The 16,618-nt window shown below is 43.7% G+C and overlaps 1 protein-coding gene across 3 annotated transcripts in view; it reads right to left on the reverse strand.

The window, feature by feature from the left end:
- Nucleotides 1-16,414, reverse strand: part of VCAN (versican) — a 106,793-nt gene extending 90,379 nt beyond the window's left edge. Inside the window, exons 1-2 of one of the 3 annotated variants that reach the window (XM_059694161.1) lie at nt 15,870-16,414; nt 2,869-2,944 (exon numbers count right to left, since the gene is read on the reverse strand). In XM_059694161.1, coding sequence (XP_059550144.1) covers nt 2,869-2,938 — 70 coding nt within the window. In that variant the 5' untranslated portion in view covers nt 2,939-2,944; nt 15,870-16,414. The remainder of the gene's footprint in view (nt 1-2,868; nt 2,945-15,869) is intronic. The other 2 variants (XM_059694162.1, XM_059694163.1) reach the window with 2 other exon arrangements.
- Between the last annotated feature and the right edge of the window lie 204 nt (nt 16,415-16,618).

Consider the following 16,618-nt stretch of genomic DNA (forward strand, 5'->3'; position numbering starts at 1 on the left):
AGCTCTTTTGTGTATGAAATCGTGGGTCTTAATGTACTGGGTCACAAAAACCAAGTTCACTAAATCTAAATATTTTAAGAAAGAAATTAAGTAGTTCAGAGGATAATGTTTATAGACTATTCCTGTTTAAAAAAGAAAAATGCTACCTGCAAGAACTTGTCTGAAATTCTGACAATCCAAGTAATAAAAATGAATGCTAAAAAAAAGTTCACTGTTCCCACCAGATGGTTAGTGATCTAAATGAATACAGTAAGAGAGAAATAAATAATGAATAACCAATTATCTTTCATTCTCTGTTAGTAAAATTGTAGAAGAAGGCTAATGTGAATTCCATCTACATCATTTGATCAAACACACATATAAACACAGAGACCTTGGCCAAAAACATGTCAGATTGAGAGTATGGGAATTTATCTCTTTCTCAGGTGATAAACATTATTCTCTTGTTTATTTATTTGTGGAGAGCGGCTCCCAGGTGGCTAAGTGATACAGGCTGCCTGAGATGCAGCAAGTAAACAAAGCTTGATCAGGTGCATGTAATTGAATAGATTCGAAACCCATGAGAATGTTGAAAACATCTTAACCACCCTTTACTTTGCCTCGTGGAATCTGGATATAAAATAAAGATTCGGCTTGTAGGCAGCGCTGTCTCTCCATCAGAGAGGGTAGCATCCCATCAAGACCCAGCTTTATTCTCTTGTCTGTCTTTTCTTAATCCCTCACCGCCCCCTCTCAGGCTCAGCGAACCTGGCTGTGCTGGCGTGGCACATTTATTTACTCATGACTATGCATGACTCCATTTATTAATATTAGAAGAATATTCAAATAACCAGATCAGTGCTAGATAATCAATATAATGGGTATTGTTAAAGCAAAGAGCTCTTTGTGTATTAAAATAAAGCCAATAACCCGTATGCAAGATGTTCCTTAATGTTAGTTATTGACTTTTTGAAGGCCTAAGAATAAACAGAAAAAAACCTCAAGATGTAAGTACTTGTGTTGACTCACAACTAGGTACTGCTGTGTGCCTAAATATAAGCTTGGTAAATCTGTTTTATGTGGATTTTATGTTTTCAACTTTGCCTCTCATATAAAAAAGTAAATTCTTCTGAAATTAGCCCCAACTAATTGCATCTCTTAATTATGATCATAGTTTTATTTTTTTAAAAAAAACCTTTATTTTTGGAGTAAAGTATATAATACAGTGATAGATATACTATATATGAATGGATGGGGTGGATGGATGAATAAATAGGTGGATGGATGGATGGATGGATGGATGGAGTGATACTTAAACTTTGAATCTTAAAGAATGAGTTGAAGTAGAACTGTAAAGAACAAGAGAATGGACTACCAAGCAGAAAAAATTACTTGTGAAAAGACATGTAATATGAAAGTGTGGTGGAATTATAGAGTAGTTCAGAGAGTCTGAAGTGTAGAATGAGTTGAGAAAAAAGTGGAAGTTGACTCTGGAGAGGTACACTAGACAGGAGTAGATCACTGAAGTTCAAGGCAGTAACATTCTTCATGGACCATAGTCCACAAATTTGGAATTATAAAACATTCATTTGGTGCATATGTAATTTAAAGCTAAGAAAAAAAAAAGTGCATGTGAACTTATCCAGTTACAGAGGGAAGGCAGGAGAGAGGGAGAGAGGGAGGGAGCGGGGGAGGGAGGGTAGGAGGGAGAGAAAGAGAGAGAGAGGGAAGAAAGGGAGGTAGGGGCAAATACTTGGCTCTCAGTCTTCTCTTTATTTTCTTGGTTTTTCTCAAAATCTAGTCTCCTGAGAGTTTGATAGTCTTTCTTTTTTTTTTTTTTTAAGTAGGAAAGTCTTTGAGTGATATTGAAGAAGATGGAAAAATTGCCCAAGGACATATATAGTTGGCCCTCTGTAACTGTAGGTTCTGGATCCACAGACTCAACCAACTGAAAATTGAAATTTTTTAAATCTTATGTTGTTGCTGATGTGTACTATGTGGTTAAATTTAGGTGGTTGCCTCTATACTGAACATGTACAGACTTTTTTTCCTTGTCATTATTCCCTAAACCATACAGTACAACTATTTACACAGCATTCACATTATATTAGGCATTACAAATAATCTATACATGATTTAAAGTATATGGGAGGATGTACATAGGTTATATGCAAATATGCCATCCTATATAATAAAACGATAATATGCAAATTGACCTTAATGGTGGGATGACCGGAGATGACCGGTCACTATAACGCACACTGACCACCAGGGGGCAGACGCTCAACGCAGGAGCTGCCCCCTGGTGATCAGTATGCTTCCATAGCGGGGAGCGCCACTCAGCCAAAAGCTGGCTCATGGCTGGCCAGCGCAGCAGCAGTGTGGTGGGAGCCTCTCCCGCCTCCATGGCAGCACTAAGGATGTCTGACTAACGGCTTAGGCCTGCTAAACTGTTAGTCAGATATCCCCCAAGGGACTCTGGGCTGACAGAGGGATGTCTGACTGCCAGCTTAAACCTGATCCCCCAGGGAGCAGGCCTAAGCCATCAGTCAAACATCCCCCAAGGGGTCCTGGACTACGAGAGGGTGTAGGCCGGGCTGAGGGACCCCTCCCAAGTGCACGAATTTTCATTCACTGGGCCTCTAGTGACATATAAGTGAATTGAAAGCCCTCCTGTTTCTTTTGGCATCTTGTTCATTATTTTGTTTTGATTGATTGATTGATTGAAGACCAATTTTCAGCCTAATAATATTTTAACTAAACATTTTCAGCACTGAATAGATTAAAAAAATCATCCTTTATTCTAGTGATTCCATATTGCCATTTCATGCCCCAATACTCAAATTTTTATTTTGCTTAGCAACAAGGAAATTGTTACCAGACACTCACCTTTACGTAGTGCATGGGTTGCTATTAAGGTAGAGCACATCCATAAGATGCTCTTTATATTAATCAACATCTTGTCCTGAAAATGAAGAAAAATACAAAGTAAATCATAAGCATTCAGGCTTATGGTGGGCCATAAATCACAAGCTATTTGTACACTACGCGTATATGGAATCAAAGTAAAAGCAGCAGCTCCTTTTGGATTGTAAAATCAGGAGAGAAATTATAATAGAAGAGGCTGTCCTAGCACTTTAATGATTAATTTGACTCTCTCCCAATGCAGTAATTACCAAAATAATTCCAGAACCTGATTTGGGGGACATAACAACATGAATGTGTGGGACAACCACAACTGGGTAGGCTGTAGGAAGAACAGTCAGGACCACAGCCTTCTTCCTAGTGGCTAGGAACTGGCACAAGAGAGAGGGTTGACCACAAAGTCTGCTTGGAAACAGGAAATTGGTCATAGATGGAGTGAGAGAACATAGGGAAGCAATAGGGAGAGATGTTGAAAGAGGATTTGCATCAAATGTGAGTTAAGAAGAAGCCTGGTGGTTCATGCACATGATATCAAAACAGAGATTAAAGACTTCAGCAGGTTTTTTTAAAGAACAGACTCAATTTAGTTTCTAAGAAGCTGCACAAACAAAATAAATGTATTATGAGGAACTGTTAATTACAAAAAAAAAAAAAAAAAAGCAGTGCTTGCCAGGACTTTTAAAGCCATTCTAATAGTTCTAAAGTTGGAAGGGTAACGAACGAAAGGAAACACCCTGTTCTGAGTCAAGAAACCTGCCCTTGCTTTGCCATTAATTTACTGTGTGACTTTGGGGAAGTCGTTTCAACAGACTCAAATGTTCTCTTCCAGCTCAAATTTCTAAGAAGCTGTAATTACGAGGAGGGTAAGTACTAGCGTTGGGGACCATCTAGAAATCAAAGAGCCAATCTCTGAAGGATTTTGAAGATTATTTGATCTCCACAGTCATGCCCTTCTCAGCCACATTTAGACTATTCTATAGTAAGCAATGTCGGTCAGCTACAAGTAGCCATTTCTCTTTCTCCTTTCCAACAATACTCTGCTTCCATTCTAGTATCTACCCTCCTTCACACAGACATATATTTTAGAGGACCCTGGGTCAAACCCCAGCCAAGGGGTGATCCTGACTGTCCTTAAGGAAATCCAATTCCTGTCACCAGTGATCAGTTTTGAAATAAATGTATAATGCGATTTTGGCCAATGAAATGTGAGGAGATCTCTGCAGGGATGTGAGCAGGTGCTCCTGGGAAAGGTATATTCATCTTAAGAAAACAAAAAGAAAAGATGGTTGCTTTTCTTCACTGCACATTATCATGATAGGATAATTCTTCTCAAGCTGTTGTAGCCATCTTTCATCCATGAGTGTGTAAGATAGCCTCAGGGGGTGAAACTCAGAAAGGCTCAGGAGAAACAGAGCTTAAGCCTAGAGTGAGCCATTCCTTTGAACTTTCTTTTATATGAGAAATAAATTCCTTTCTTATTTAAGCCCAGTAAAATCAGGGAATTTTGTTACTTGAGGCTGAAGGCACCTGACTGACACATATTTGAGTTGGTGTCCTAAATAATTTCCTAACACTTTCCTTACAAATTATCTAAAATCTGTATTATTTAGGAAACCTAGATTGAAAACCAAATGCTATAAGAATCTAAGTCCAATTTAAGCTCAGTTTCAATCTCATAATTTATGCCAGCTATTTATTTTTCCTAGATGTTATTCTCCATTTGATTGTTTTATTTTATATATCTTGAAATAAGTGTGAAAACAAAATTATAAGATTCCAGATATTTCCTAAAGAGCATTTTTTTTATATTTTAGTGATTTTTTACGGAGAGGAAGGGAGAGGGATAGAGAGCCAGAAACATCGATGAGAGAGAAACATTGATCAGCTGCCTCCTGCACACTCCCCACTGTGTATGTGCCCACAACCAAGGCACATGCCCTTGACCGGAATTGAACCTGGAACCTTTCAGTCCGCAGGCCGATGCTCTATCCACTGAGCCAAACCGGTCAGGGCAAGAGCATTTTTTAACTTAACACATTACATGTGTATTTTTCATCTATAGGCCATTTGACAACTCACAGTGAACAGTTGATAATCTTAATGTAACCTTGACAATTAAATTTACAATTTAACATATAATTGCTGGGATATGCTAATAAACAGTGTTTAACACTAACTGAGAAATTAGATTTCTACATTTTGGAATTATTCTAAGATACCACAGCAAACAGAAAGTATACATCTATATCTCAATGCCATTACAATATTTCAGGTAAAAATAAAGACATCAATTTCACACACTCTATAGTTAAAAGTTTCCATAAAAATGAAATTTTAAATTATATCATAAAATGCTATCAAAGAAAATGCATTTTATGAATATTAACTGAATCCAAATAAGAAAACTTTCTATAAATGTACTTATAAACAATAATATCCTATCATCCTGAATGTTTATAAGCATATTGTTAAAAATCTGGACTCCATGGTCAAGTAGCCCTGAATTCAAGTTCTGAATCCTGTACTTATACTCTGTGATTTTAGGTAAATTACTAATTCTTTCATTTTCAGTAGCTAATTAATTGTTAAAAGTAGTTCTTAATATCCCTAGCCAATTTGGCTCAGTGGCTAGAGCGATGGAAGGGTCCCAGGTTCAATTCCCCTTTAAGGGCACATGCGCGGGTTGTGGGCTCAATACCAGTAGGGGGCCTAAAGGAAGCAGCCAATCAATGATTCTCATCATTGATGTTGCTATCTCTCTCTGCCTCTCCCTTCCTCTCTGAAATAAATAAAAATACATTTTTTAAAAAAGTAGTAATTATTGGAGTGATTGTAAGAATTGATAAAATAATGCATATGACATATAGCTCAGTGATACATGGTGTACTCAGTACTCAATATTTGTTATTGAACTTACTCATTCAGTCTTTCTCAGGTGTTCTTTTCCTGGTTTCATATAACTGATAGTAAAATTAAAAGTATTTGAAGCTCTTATATTTGATCATTATAAGCTGGGCTACTACTATAGGGGATGTGTGCAATTCTGTGCTTACAATGAACTATCTGATGTGCTTTGAATCAGTACTTGTAAACATGTTTTATCTCCTCTGTAGACCTAGCTCTAGCAGGCAGAGCTAGTACCATATTCAACTTACTAATCCCCACAATAGTTCCACAGTGCCAGGTTTAGAGTAGACCCCTGAAGGAGATTCATACACCAACCAAATGCATAACTAATGCTTCCATATTCTATTCAGAAACACACTTTTAAGCAGCAAAGTGCCAATAATCCTTTATGAATATGGGCAAGTAGGCTAATTAATACCTGAAGTAGATTTAAATCAGTCTAGATGGTTATTCACCATGACACAATAATATCTGATGTTTGTCAATATCTAGACCAGCCATGGGCAAACTACGGCCCGAGGGCCGGATCCGGCCCGTTTGAAATGAATAAAACTAAAAAAAAAAAAAAAGACCTTACCCTTTTATGTAATTATGTTTACTTTGAATTTATATTAGTTCACACAAACACTCCATCCATGCTTTTGTTCCGGGCCCTCCGGTCCAGTTTAAGAACCCATTGTGGCCCTCGAGTCAAAAAGTTTGCCCACCCGTGACTATTGGATCTCATAACAAACCCAGAGTAGAGATGTGATCCTGCCCCAGGAATGGATCTCCTGCATCCTCATCTCCTCCAAGACAGACACTCAAAGTCTAACTCCATGTACCATACTTCATCCTTAATGTAACAAGTATTCTCACCACTTGCCTTAAAATTGCCCTTAAGACAAGGATAAGGAATGAAGCCAGTATATTGAAAATATAAGGGAGAGATACATTGGTCACATTTTAACTACATTTGTAAAATTATGTTTAAATAAGTTGCCAACATGTAAAACTTTGAGTTTTCATACTAAGTTTCACATCTCTGACTTTAAAAAAAAAAGTTCAGATCTAGCAACTGTAGGTTCATCTTAGAGCCAGTCACTAGCTCTAAGCAATCAGCAGCCTCTCAGCTTGGCTCTGTGTGCTCAAGGTTATCACTGACTCCATTGGGCTTCTCATCCATTTCTACTACATGCCTGTTCCTTGTAGGCACCCAAATTTACAACCCCGTGATCTAAAGGATGGTCATTATCTCTTTAGTAAATATCTCAGAGTGGCTTACTGAGCTTAGTTGCCTGAGACCATGGGCATTCATTCATTTCTCTAATTTTCTTAAGGCTATGTCCAAGTGCATGGTTATTAAGGCACACTATTTCCCTTCTTGATCCTACTAAGTGAGAAACTTCTTTTTTATTTTGTTTTTTCAGCACCACTCAAACCCCCATTTCTATTTCTCTGCTCTTCCTGTCAGGCTTGTAAGCATAATCTATTAGTGATAACGAGTCTGTCTACATAGAAAGACCTGGGAGATAGGAGAACCCGTGCCTATATTTAGCATTCTACTCCAGTAAAGTCAATGAGAAGAGGAGAAAGTCTTTGAACAATCAAGACACAGCTGACTGTGGCTGTCTAATTGCCAGGGAGACACAAGAGACAAGGTCAACCAGACTCCTATCCATGAGAAATGACTGCAGAGAGAATAAAGGTCACTCCAGGAATGGGCTGCCTCAGAGAAAGAGAGCGCCAAAGTTCTAGCAAACAGACTTTTAATATTCTCCCTCGATCTTGGGGAAGCCTCACTGAGCAAAGGGTGACTTAAGGACACAAATAGTGGTTTTGTCTTCCGGTCTTTGAATTAGTTACCTCAGACAACCAACTGTCTAGGACAGTGGTCGGCAAACCGCGGCTCGAGAGCAACATATGGCTCTTTGGCCCCTAGAGTGTGGCTATTTCACAAAATACCATGTGCGGGCGCCCACGTACAGTGCGAAGTTGACTTAAAACTTTAAGTAAAGTTTATTAAGTTAATTTTAGGGAACATTGTGGAGTGAAAGAAGATGTAGTGTCAAGGATTGAGAAAGGTATATTGAGATGGTTTGGACATATAGAGAGGATGAACGAAAGGAGATAGACAAAACAAGTATACAAGACGAGTGTGGATGGGAGAGTTGGAAGGGGTCGACCCCAGCGAATGTACCTCAATCAGATTGAGGACGTTTTAGCAAAGGCCAGCTTAGGAGTACACTAATTAAGTTAATAACAATGTACCTACCTATATAGTTTAAGTTTTAAAAATTTGGCTCTCAAAAGAAATTTCAGTCGTTGTACTGTTGATATTTGGCTCTGTTGACTAATGAGTCTGCCGACCACTGGGCTAGGACACCTCAGCCACAAAGTGGATGTAATGAACATTGCCTATTACATTGATCTTGATGCTTTCTTGCAGGAGGAATTGTCGTAGTACAGAGAGAAATCGCTCATGGTTTAAACATGAACTCTCATGAATTTACTTAATAGGAGTAATGTCGCCGTGTGAATTTATCCTGTGACTGGATTCCTGAACCTGGACTTGGCTAAGCTTTTTCATGTCATTGCCCCTTAGTACTGCTCTGTTCTCTGCCTGGATAACTTTTTCAACAGTCTATGGAAAACATACAGCACTTTCTATCCCGTTTCCTATGCTCGAGTTTCACCATTGCCCTTTATCAATATTTTTAGGTATGTATTTGGAAATTGCCTTTCTCTCCTCACCTCCAGGAGAGTAGTCTTTGGTGTTTGTGTTTACATACACTATTTGGTATATTACTTCCTTTACTTAATATTCAGTGTATCTTGCAGTCAGCAAATATAGTCTTTCTATGTTATTTTCAGCTACATAGTGTTTCATTAGATAAATGTAGCATCTTTTGTTTCACCAATTCCATGATGATCCTTTAAGGTGTTTCCAACTTTTTGTTATTAGAAAAAGTACTGCAAAGGGCAACCTTGTCCATTTATCTTGGGTGACATTTGTTCCAATAGCTATATGATAATATCTAGAAGAGGAATTGCTGGGTCAAAGGTTATATGCATTTTTCTCAAAATTTGATAGCTATTACCAAATTATTTTCTAAAAAGATGACCCTATTTACATTGCCACAGTACTGTATGAGATCCAATTGTCCCACAACCTGTTCAACACAAACTTCCATCAAACTTTTTATTTTTAATGCTCTGACTGATGAAAAATGTAGCATGTCATTGTAGTTTTAATTGCTGTTTCTTTAATTATGAATGAAGCTGAGCAATTTCTCATAATTAAAAAAAAATTATGCATATTTCTGTTTCTTCCAATTGCCCATACATAATTGCCTTTATGTTACAGATAGTTTCCAAATGTGCTATTTGTTTTAGTGTAAATAATTTCTTATGTAGTCAGACTTGTCAGTTCTTTTTAGAATTGCTTCTGGGTTTTATCTTTTGTTTAGAACAGATTTATCCACTCCTAGCTTATTATTTTAAAAATCCCATGATTTCCTCTAGTTCTTTTCTTTAAATGTAATTCTGCACGTTTCATATTTGATCCATCTTAACTTTATTTTAGGATAAGAAATGAGGTAGAAATTGACTCAGACTTTGAGTGAGCTGATCAATTATCTCCATACCATTTATTGAATAATCCTTTTCCACTTAATTTTCATGTCTATTTCAGTGTATTTCTGGAATCTGTCTTCTGTTCAATGAAACTTGGCAGTTCTTAAAACAATATACATCTATCTAACTCATTTTATATATTGAGTAGGAAATACACAATTTATGGAATACCGTCATTATTAAAGTTATAGAATCAGATCAATCTGAGTCCCCCATACATATATAGTAACACCACTTATTTGTATAGTTTTTCTTTTGCAAAAGCCTTTCCACAGGTATTCATCCTTTAATGTCTATAACTGTATATTCACTTAATTGATTCTGACACTAAAGGTCTAGAAATTCTGTCTTAATCTGGTTTTCTCAGTCTACTGCTCATCCCACTACACCAAAGGTAATATCAACTCAGTGATCTATACTAATAAAAGGGCAATATGCAAAGTAGTCAGCACGCCCTCATGCAACGACCAAACAGCAGGGGCGACCAGGCCGGCAGGAGGGGCAGAGAGGGGCGACCAGGCTGGCAGGGGTCAGTTAGGGGCGACCAGGCCAGAAGGGGGGGTGCCGGGGTCCAGCCCCAGCGGGTCCAGGGGTCCCCAAAGGTGTGGACGGAGTCGGTGAAGAAGGAATGGTCTCGATCTCCAGAGAGGTTCTGCTTCGGATCTCCAGCCAGGTTCTGTGGCCAGGTCCTGGTCAGGTTCTCTTGCCAATCTCTGCAGTCAGGTTCAGTCCAGGATCCCTGCCATGCTCTCTCGCCAGGCTCTGCCTCCAGGCTCCGAGGCCAGTCCCTGTCCAGGATCCTCCGGCATGCTCTCGCCAGCGAAGTTCTTCTGTCTCTAGAGAACGTTCTGTGTAGGTTCTGTGCCTAGGCTCTGTCTCTCTTGGTCCTGTCTTCCAAGCCCTGTGTCCTTAGTTCTGTGTTCTGAGTTCTGAGTGTTTCTGTCTTGTTACAACTGTATTTATACCAGTTGATTCAATCCTATCAATCTCTATTACAAAGGTTAGGGCGTTTCTTATCTCCATTCCAGGGAGAAAAGATTATGTAGTTTAAGCATGATTGTTCGTAGTTAAAGGGATTAATTACCCGCCTGGCACTTAGTTGAGGGGTTTTATTCCCTCCCTAACTTCAGGGGAAAATCCCTACCTGGGGAAAACAACCTTTCTCAGAGACCTTGGTTAAAACACATAGTGCCAAGAAGGTGAGCAAACATATTAAGAACAGTATGCCATATATGCCAGGTCCCTTGAAACAGCAAGCATGGACCGGCTCCCGGCAGGGGGGCAGTTATGGGTGATCAGGATGGCAGGCAGAGGTAGTCAGGGGTGATCAGGCTAGCAGGGGGGGCCTTTAGGGGCGATCAGGCAGGCAGGCAAGAGGTTAGGAGCCAGCGGTCCTGGATTGTGAGAGGGATGTCCCAGATTGGAGAGGGTAAAGGTTGGGCTGAGGCGACCTCCCACCCCATGCACAAATTTCATGCACTGGGCCTCTAGTTTAATAATAAAAAGATTGAAACTTACATATTATATATGTATTTATTATGTGATGTAATCTTATTTTTATAGACATAAGGACCTCTTAAAATTCTTAGAAGAATTGGGTAGAATATATATATATATATATATATATATATATATATATATATATATTTAAATATGTATTTATACCCTTTTATAGATGATAGAGCTATAGAGCTGTCCAGAGGAATTTCAGGAAACATAATTGACAAACATATTAAACAAAGGTAATTTTCACTAACCATTGAAATATAACCACTTCTGGCATATTCAGTGATAAGAACTTAGCAAAGTAAAAAAATATATATATATCCTGGAGAACATATGCATATATATGTAATTTACCAAGTCTAGGCTACCAGAGGAAACTGGCAAAAATTCACTCATTGAAGTGGAAGTGGAGCTCAGCCAAGTCATTAATCTCTACATCCCCTTGTTCTGATTCCAAACCAGAAAGTGTATGGGCCTTGTGTTTTCTGGTAAAGTACAGACCTACGCAACAATCAGCATGTTTTCCTAGACCGGAGCTAGGAACCCCCAACAATGAGGGTTTGTGAGTCCAAACTGGTTACTCTAGGTGGGTGGTGAAATAATAGCCTACTACAGTCATTCATTCTTTCCCTCAAATGAACCATGTGTCCTGAAAAGTTCTGCTCAGTCACAGGGTAAAATCCCATTTTACATACAGTGTCTAGGTATGTTTGCCCATGAATAAGGTCAGCACACATGTTTAAACCCCACTAGGAAAGGAGAGCTTAGTTTTACAACTGATGGGAGACAGCCTTGGTTGATCTTTGTGTCCTCAAAGGCTCTGATGCTCAATTAGTGACCAATCATTAACCATGAAGTACTTAAGCATAAAATGTGAGGAAAGAGAAAACAATGACTGTCTTTAATATCAATTATATTTAGCCTTAATTTAGCTCTTTAGGTCTTTTCCAAAAAGAATTTACAAGGATGCAGATATAGATATCTTAGGATATCAGAAGCATTCCCCTCCAGTTTGTAAGTGTAGAGAAAAAGAAATCTGTATCTGTAAACATATGTAAATCTAGGAGGATTCTTTTCAAACTTCATTTTTTAAAAGCCAGAAATATAATGTAGGAATAGCTTTTTATTTCTTTTTAATCTACTAAGGAAAAACAATAACTTTGAATTTTTACATAAATTCTTAAGGATTATCTTGACTCTCATCCCTCTTCCCACCACCCACAAAGAAGATTAAGGACTGTGGACTTCCTGCTGGAAGAAGTAATTGCTCAATCACTTTGGAATCCACTGGAACCCTTTGCAGTATTAACTAGTCAAGGCAGACATATGCAATTGTAAAATATTCCTTTCTTTCCTTAGAGCTCAGAACTAGAAGTCAGTCTCTGATGCCTTCTGCTTGATATGCTGACACTCCAAGTTACACATTGCCCAAACTGGGGACCGATCTTATCTCAGCAAACGCATTGTTGCTTCCATGGGTGCCTTCCTATTTTTATATTAAACTCACCACATACTTTATATGAACATTTGCAGGATAGATCTGGCATAATTGCCAAGCAGTACTTAAAATAATCTACGTCACAGCTTTTAGGAGTCAAAAAGAGAAAGAGGGTTAATTAGATGTCAGCATGTGAGATTGAAGAAACCATTAAAACCCTGCAAAGAAACAGGAGAGATTAAAATACAGCTTTTAGTGGCAGCGACTCATCTGCGCCACATTCCCTCAAGTCACTGGTTCAGTCATTTCATAAGCATGCGCTCAGCTCCCACTAAGGACCGGCGCACTGGCTAAGGCCCCTGATGCCCAGAGACCGCGCCTACACCCGCTCAGCCCCAAAGTATCTGTGTTCATGGAATTCTGTAAGTTCTGTCAAAAAATGGCAATTGCTTGTCATTCCAGACGAACTCTGTATGACAGTGATTATCCTTGTAGCAACGACAAAAAGCGGTCTTTAAACCGACCCCGACGTATTTAATGCAGGAGAGTCTCATTTTTCTGCCAAATACAAAAGAGTTTGCTTGGAGTAGGTCTTTCCTTCTTCCCAGTCGCAAAGCAAAAACTCCTCCTACCGCTCCAAAGAAACAAGAAAAAAAAAAAAAAGCCAGTCTTTCAATAGGAGTGTTTAGCGCCGTCTGGAGAGGAGTCGGGCTGGGGCTGCCTACAGCACAGCTGCCAACAACCATCGGGCTGGGGGCGCAGACGCGGAGCTCCCACCACGTAGCTGCCCCGCCTCCCCCGCCCGCCCCGCCTCCGTCCTGCGAGGGGTGGGGGGTGGGGGCGCTCCATTGGCCTCTGGGCGGGGACCTAGGAGGCGCCCCGCCAGCCTCCAGGCTGAACTGAGGGCTGGTTCGCAGAACCGCTGTCTCGGAGCCGAGAAGTCACACCCGTCTCGGGCCGCAGCTGAAGCCCCAGCCCACGTGGCGGCGGATACTGAACCGGCGGCAAAGAGTGCGGGTCGCGGCCCCGGCTGAGCCCACCGGGGACCACCCCAAACCGTGTGCTCTAAGGGGGCTAGCTCCTCCCCTACTCTTCCACCCTGCACGCGTTTCTTGTCGCTCGTGGGATTAAAGAACTACGTTAACAAGAGACCTGAAATTCAGCCCAAAACTTAGAAACGCTTCCCGTCCGCTCCCAGCTGTTGGCGCGCCTCTGCCCCATCTCCGGTCCTGCCTTCTTCCCTTCCCCCCATTGTCCCCTTCCTTCCTCCTTTTTCCCCTGGCACCCTCCTTCCAAACTTCCATGTTCCTCGGAGGCCGTAAAGTTGAGGGGGTTTCAACTTTGGATTAGGGACCCTTCTGCAATGTCCTGGGGCGGGGCCCTAGCATTGGGTTCAAATGGTCATGGGACTTAGTTACATTTCCAAAAGTTAGGCACTCTGTATTATCTTTCTTAAAGCGACGGCCAAAACTGAGCACCAGCCCCCAACCCCCCAAAACCGGGATCCGCCGGGCTCCGTGTGTTCGTGAGCCCCGCTGCAGACTCGCCGCGTGGCCTAACTGACTCGGAAGAAGGCACTTGTGGGCTTTGCATAGGCAAGGTCTCCCTCCTGCGTCCTGCAAGCACTTAGATTTATGTCGCAGGTCCTGAATAAGAACACGAACGACTGAAGGGGAAGATAAGGTCGTCCATCCTTGTGAAAACCGCTCCTTTCACTGGGTGGGTGGGTAGGAGGAAGAGACACGCTTTCTTCCCTCCGCCTTGCTGGATTTCTCCATCAGGGGGCGCCCACACCCGCCACAAAACTCCCTATTCCTAGACGTCTGGGTTCGGCAAGTCCTTTGCACGCCGCTGCGGGCAGATCCCTAGGAGCGCGCCGCCTCCCTCGCTCCTGGCTCCTCCCTTCTGGCTGGCCTCGGCGGACACGAGAGGCAGGGATTTCACACTAGCCATTCATTTGTCAGCCTTGGGGGAGGGGACGCAGGAGAGAGAGAGAGACCGAGTAGCCGAGGCTGGGAGAAGGGAAGAGAGGCAGAGAAGATGGAGACAGAGGGAGAGACAAAGATGAGACAAGGGACCCGGTTGCCAGACTGCCTTTCTGCCTGTGAGCGCGCGCAAGGCGGGGCAGCTCCCAGGCTCCGCGGAGCTTTCTCCTCCCTCCCGCAGCATCTCCCCGGGACCAGCAGGACTAGCTGCGGCGCAGCTGGATCCCAGAGCACATAGTTTAGGCTATGACACTATTTTTCGAACTCGTTCTCCTCTGCTTAACACGCTGACCACTCCACGCCCAGCGACACAGACAGCGAGCCGGGACAGCCCTGATGCCCCCTAGTCCGCAAGCACCCGGGCTGCCGCCCAACAGCTCCCACGCCTCCGCAGGGCGGTGGGACGCTCAGCCGAGGGCGTCCCGCGGGGCTCCGGGCACTCGCTCTCCGCGGCCGCGGGACCCGCCAGTAAAGTTGCTCAACCAGGGCCGAGGGCTGGGAGGGGGTGGGGAGATGGAAGGAAAAGGAGGGCTGCCGTGGCCCGGGCGAGAGGGCTGGTCCTGGAGGCTCCAGATTCGAGTCCCCGCGCCACCTTTGTCTGTGGAGCGCTCGGAGCACAGGTTTGCTCATTGAGACGGGAGCGACAGCCTCCACTCCGCTCTTCACAGGGAGACAAACTCTTGCACATCCCTGCTGGTTCAGGGCGAGCTTTTCCCGCCCAGGCGCCTCCCAGACCTCCGCGGCGCTCCAACACCCCCACCCCCATCCCCTGCTCCTTCCCGGCGGGTCGCTGCGCACCGCGCGCAGGACAAAAGAACCCGGGGGCACCGGGGGGAGCCTTGACAGCCCCCAAGTCACCAAGGAGACGCAGCCCCAGGGCCCGGGACCTCCCCGGGCCGGACCTCCCCCAGACTGCCTGCGGGCGCAGGGGGGTCAGGTCCGCACAGGTTCTGGGCTGCTGGGGCGCGGGGTCCTCCTGTCAGGAGCTGCCCGGGAGCCGCTTTCCAGGAACGCAGGGAATTGACCGCACACCAGGGGCCGGGAACCAGGTGGCTTGCACCAAAGCGGCTTCGGGGACTTGTATGTGGGCAAGTCTCGGAGTCCCCATTCAAACTTTTGCCTCAGCAGGTTAACAAAAAAAGATCAAGATATACCAGGGTCCCCCCTCTCCTCTCCAGCTCAAGACCCAACGACTTTTCTAGGGGTTCTCCACCATTCTCTTCCCTCCCTTCCCCCAAATCCCCCCCAAACCCGTTAGTACTTCTACCCCCACCCCACCTCGGGCTTCTTTTGTCTGCATCTTTTTCAGCACCCTGGTCCCTCCGTACTCCTCTCTGCAGACGTCCTTCTGAAAGTTACCTGCATTTTTAAAGTGCATATATTTTCTTAACGTCGCCCCACATCTACTTCTCTTTGCCTTAAAGCCTTTTATCAACTGCAATGTATTTCTTTCTTCTACGCTTGCTTTTTTTCCATAAGTTTTTTTTAAAGGGGAACAAAAGAAACGTGATTACCTTGAAAGGCGGCTTAGTGCAGTTTGTGGGAAACAATTCACCGCAGAGCTGCGCGAATGGGCTCGGCGTGCCCGGGCGGGTCACATAGGAAGCGCGGTGGCCTGGGGAAGGGTGCGGATGGTGCGGGACGGCGCTGGAAGATGCGGGAGGATGCGGGGCTGACCACAGATCCCAGCCCCAGCGCCTGACGGCAGCACTTAATGTTCGCGGCTGTTTCGCCCGCCCGCCTGGAGTTCCTCCCCAGAAAGGCTTGGGGCAGCTCGCCTGCAAGTTCAAATGCGGGTTGTGACACCCATCGTCATCATATCACTGTACCGTCAGCACCGAGGAGGAGACTCCGCGAGGAGGAGGAGGAAGAGGAGGAGGGCTCATTCACCGGCTCCTGAAGCGCTCCGCTGCTCCAGCCACTCCTAAGAGCCCAGGCTTGGAAAGCAGCGGAGGGGCGGAAGGCAGCTCCCCGCGCTCGCTGCAGGGACCGCCTGCCTCCCTCCCAGGCACTCCCACCTCTCGGCGTTTCTTCCTGACAAGTACCAATCGGCTAGGGGACAGCAGCGCTCCCCATTCAGCGACTCACTAAGGAACATCGCGCTGTGCGCCAGGAAGCCGCTGCCCTCCCACCCCGTCCCCACCCCCACCTCCCCGCCCCCGCGCTGCCAGTTCTGGGTTAGGGGGAACGAGCCCCAGGCTCCGGTGGGGCAGGCCAGTTCTAGACAATTGAGTGCCGTCAGTTCTTGGGAGCAAAGGAAACT

This window comes from Myotis daubentonii, chromosome 4 (genome assembly GCF_963259705.1).
Source record: "Myotis daubentonii chromosome 4, mMyoDau2.1, whole genome shotgun sequence".
In the NCBI taxonomy this organism is placed as follows: Eukaryota; Metazoa; Chordata; class Mammalia; order Chiroptera; family Vespertilionidae; genus Myotis; species Myotis daubentonii.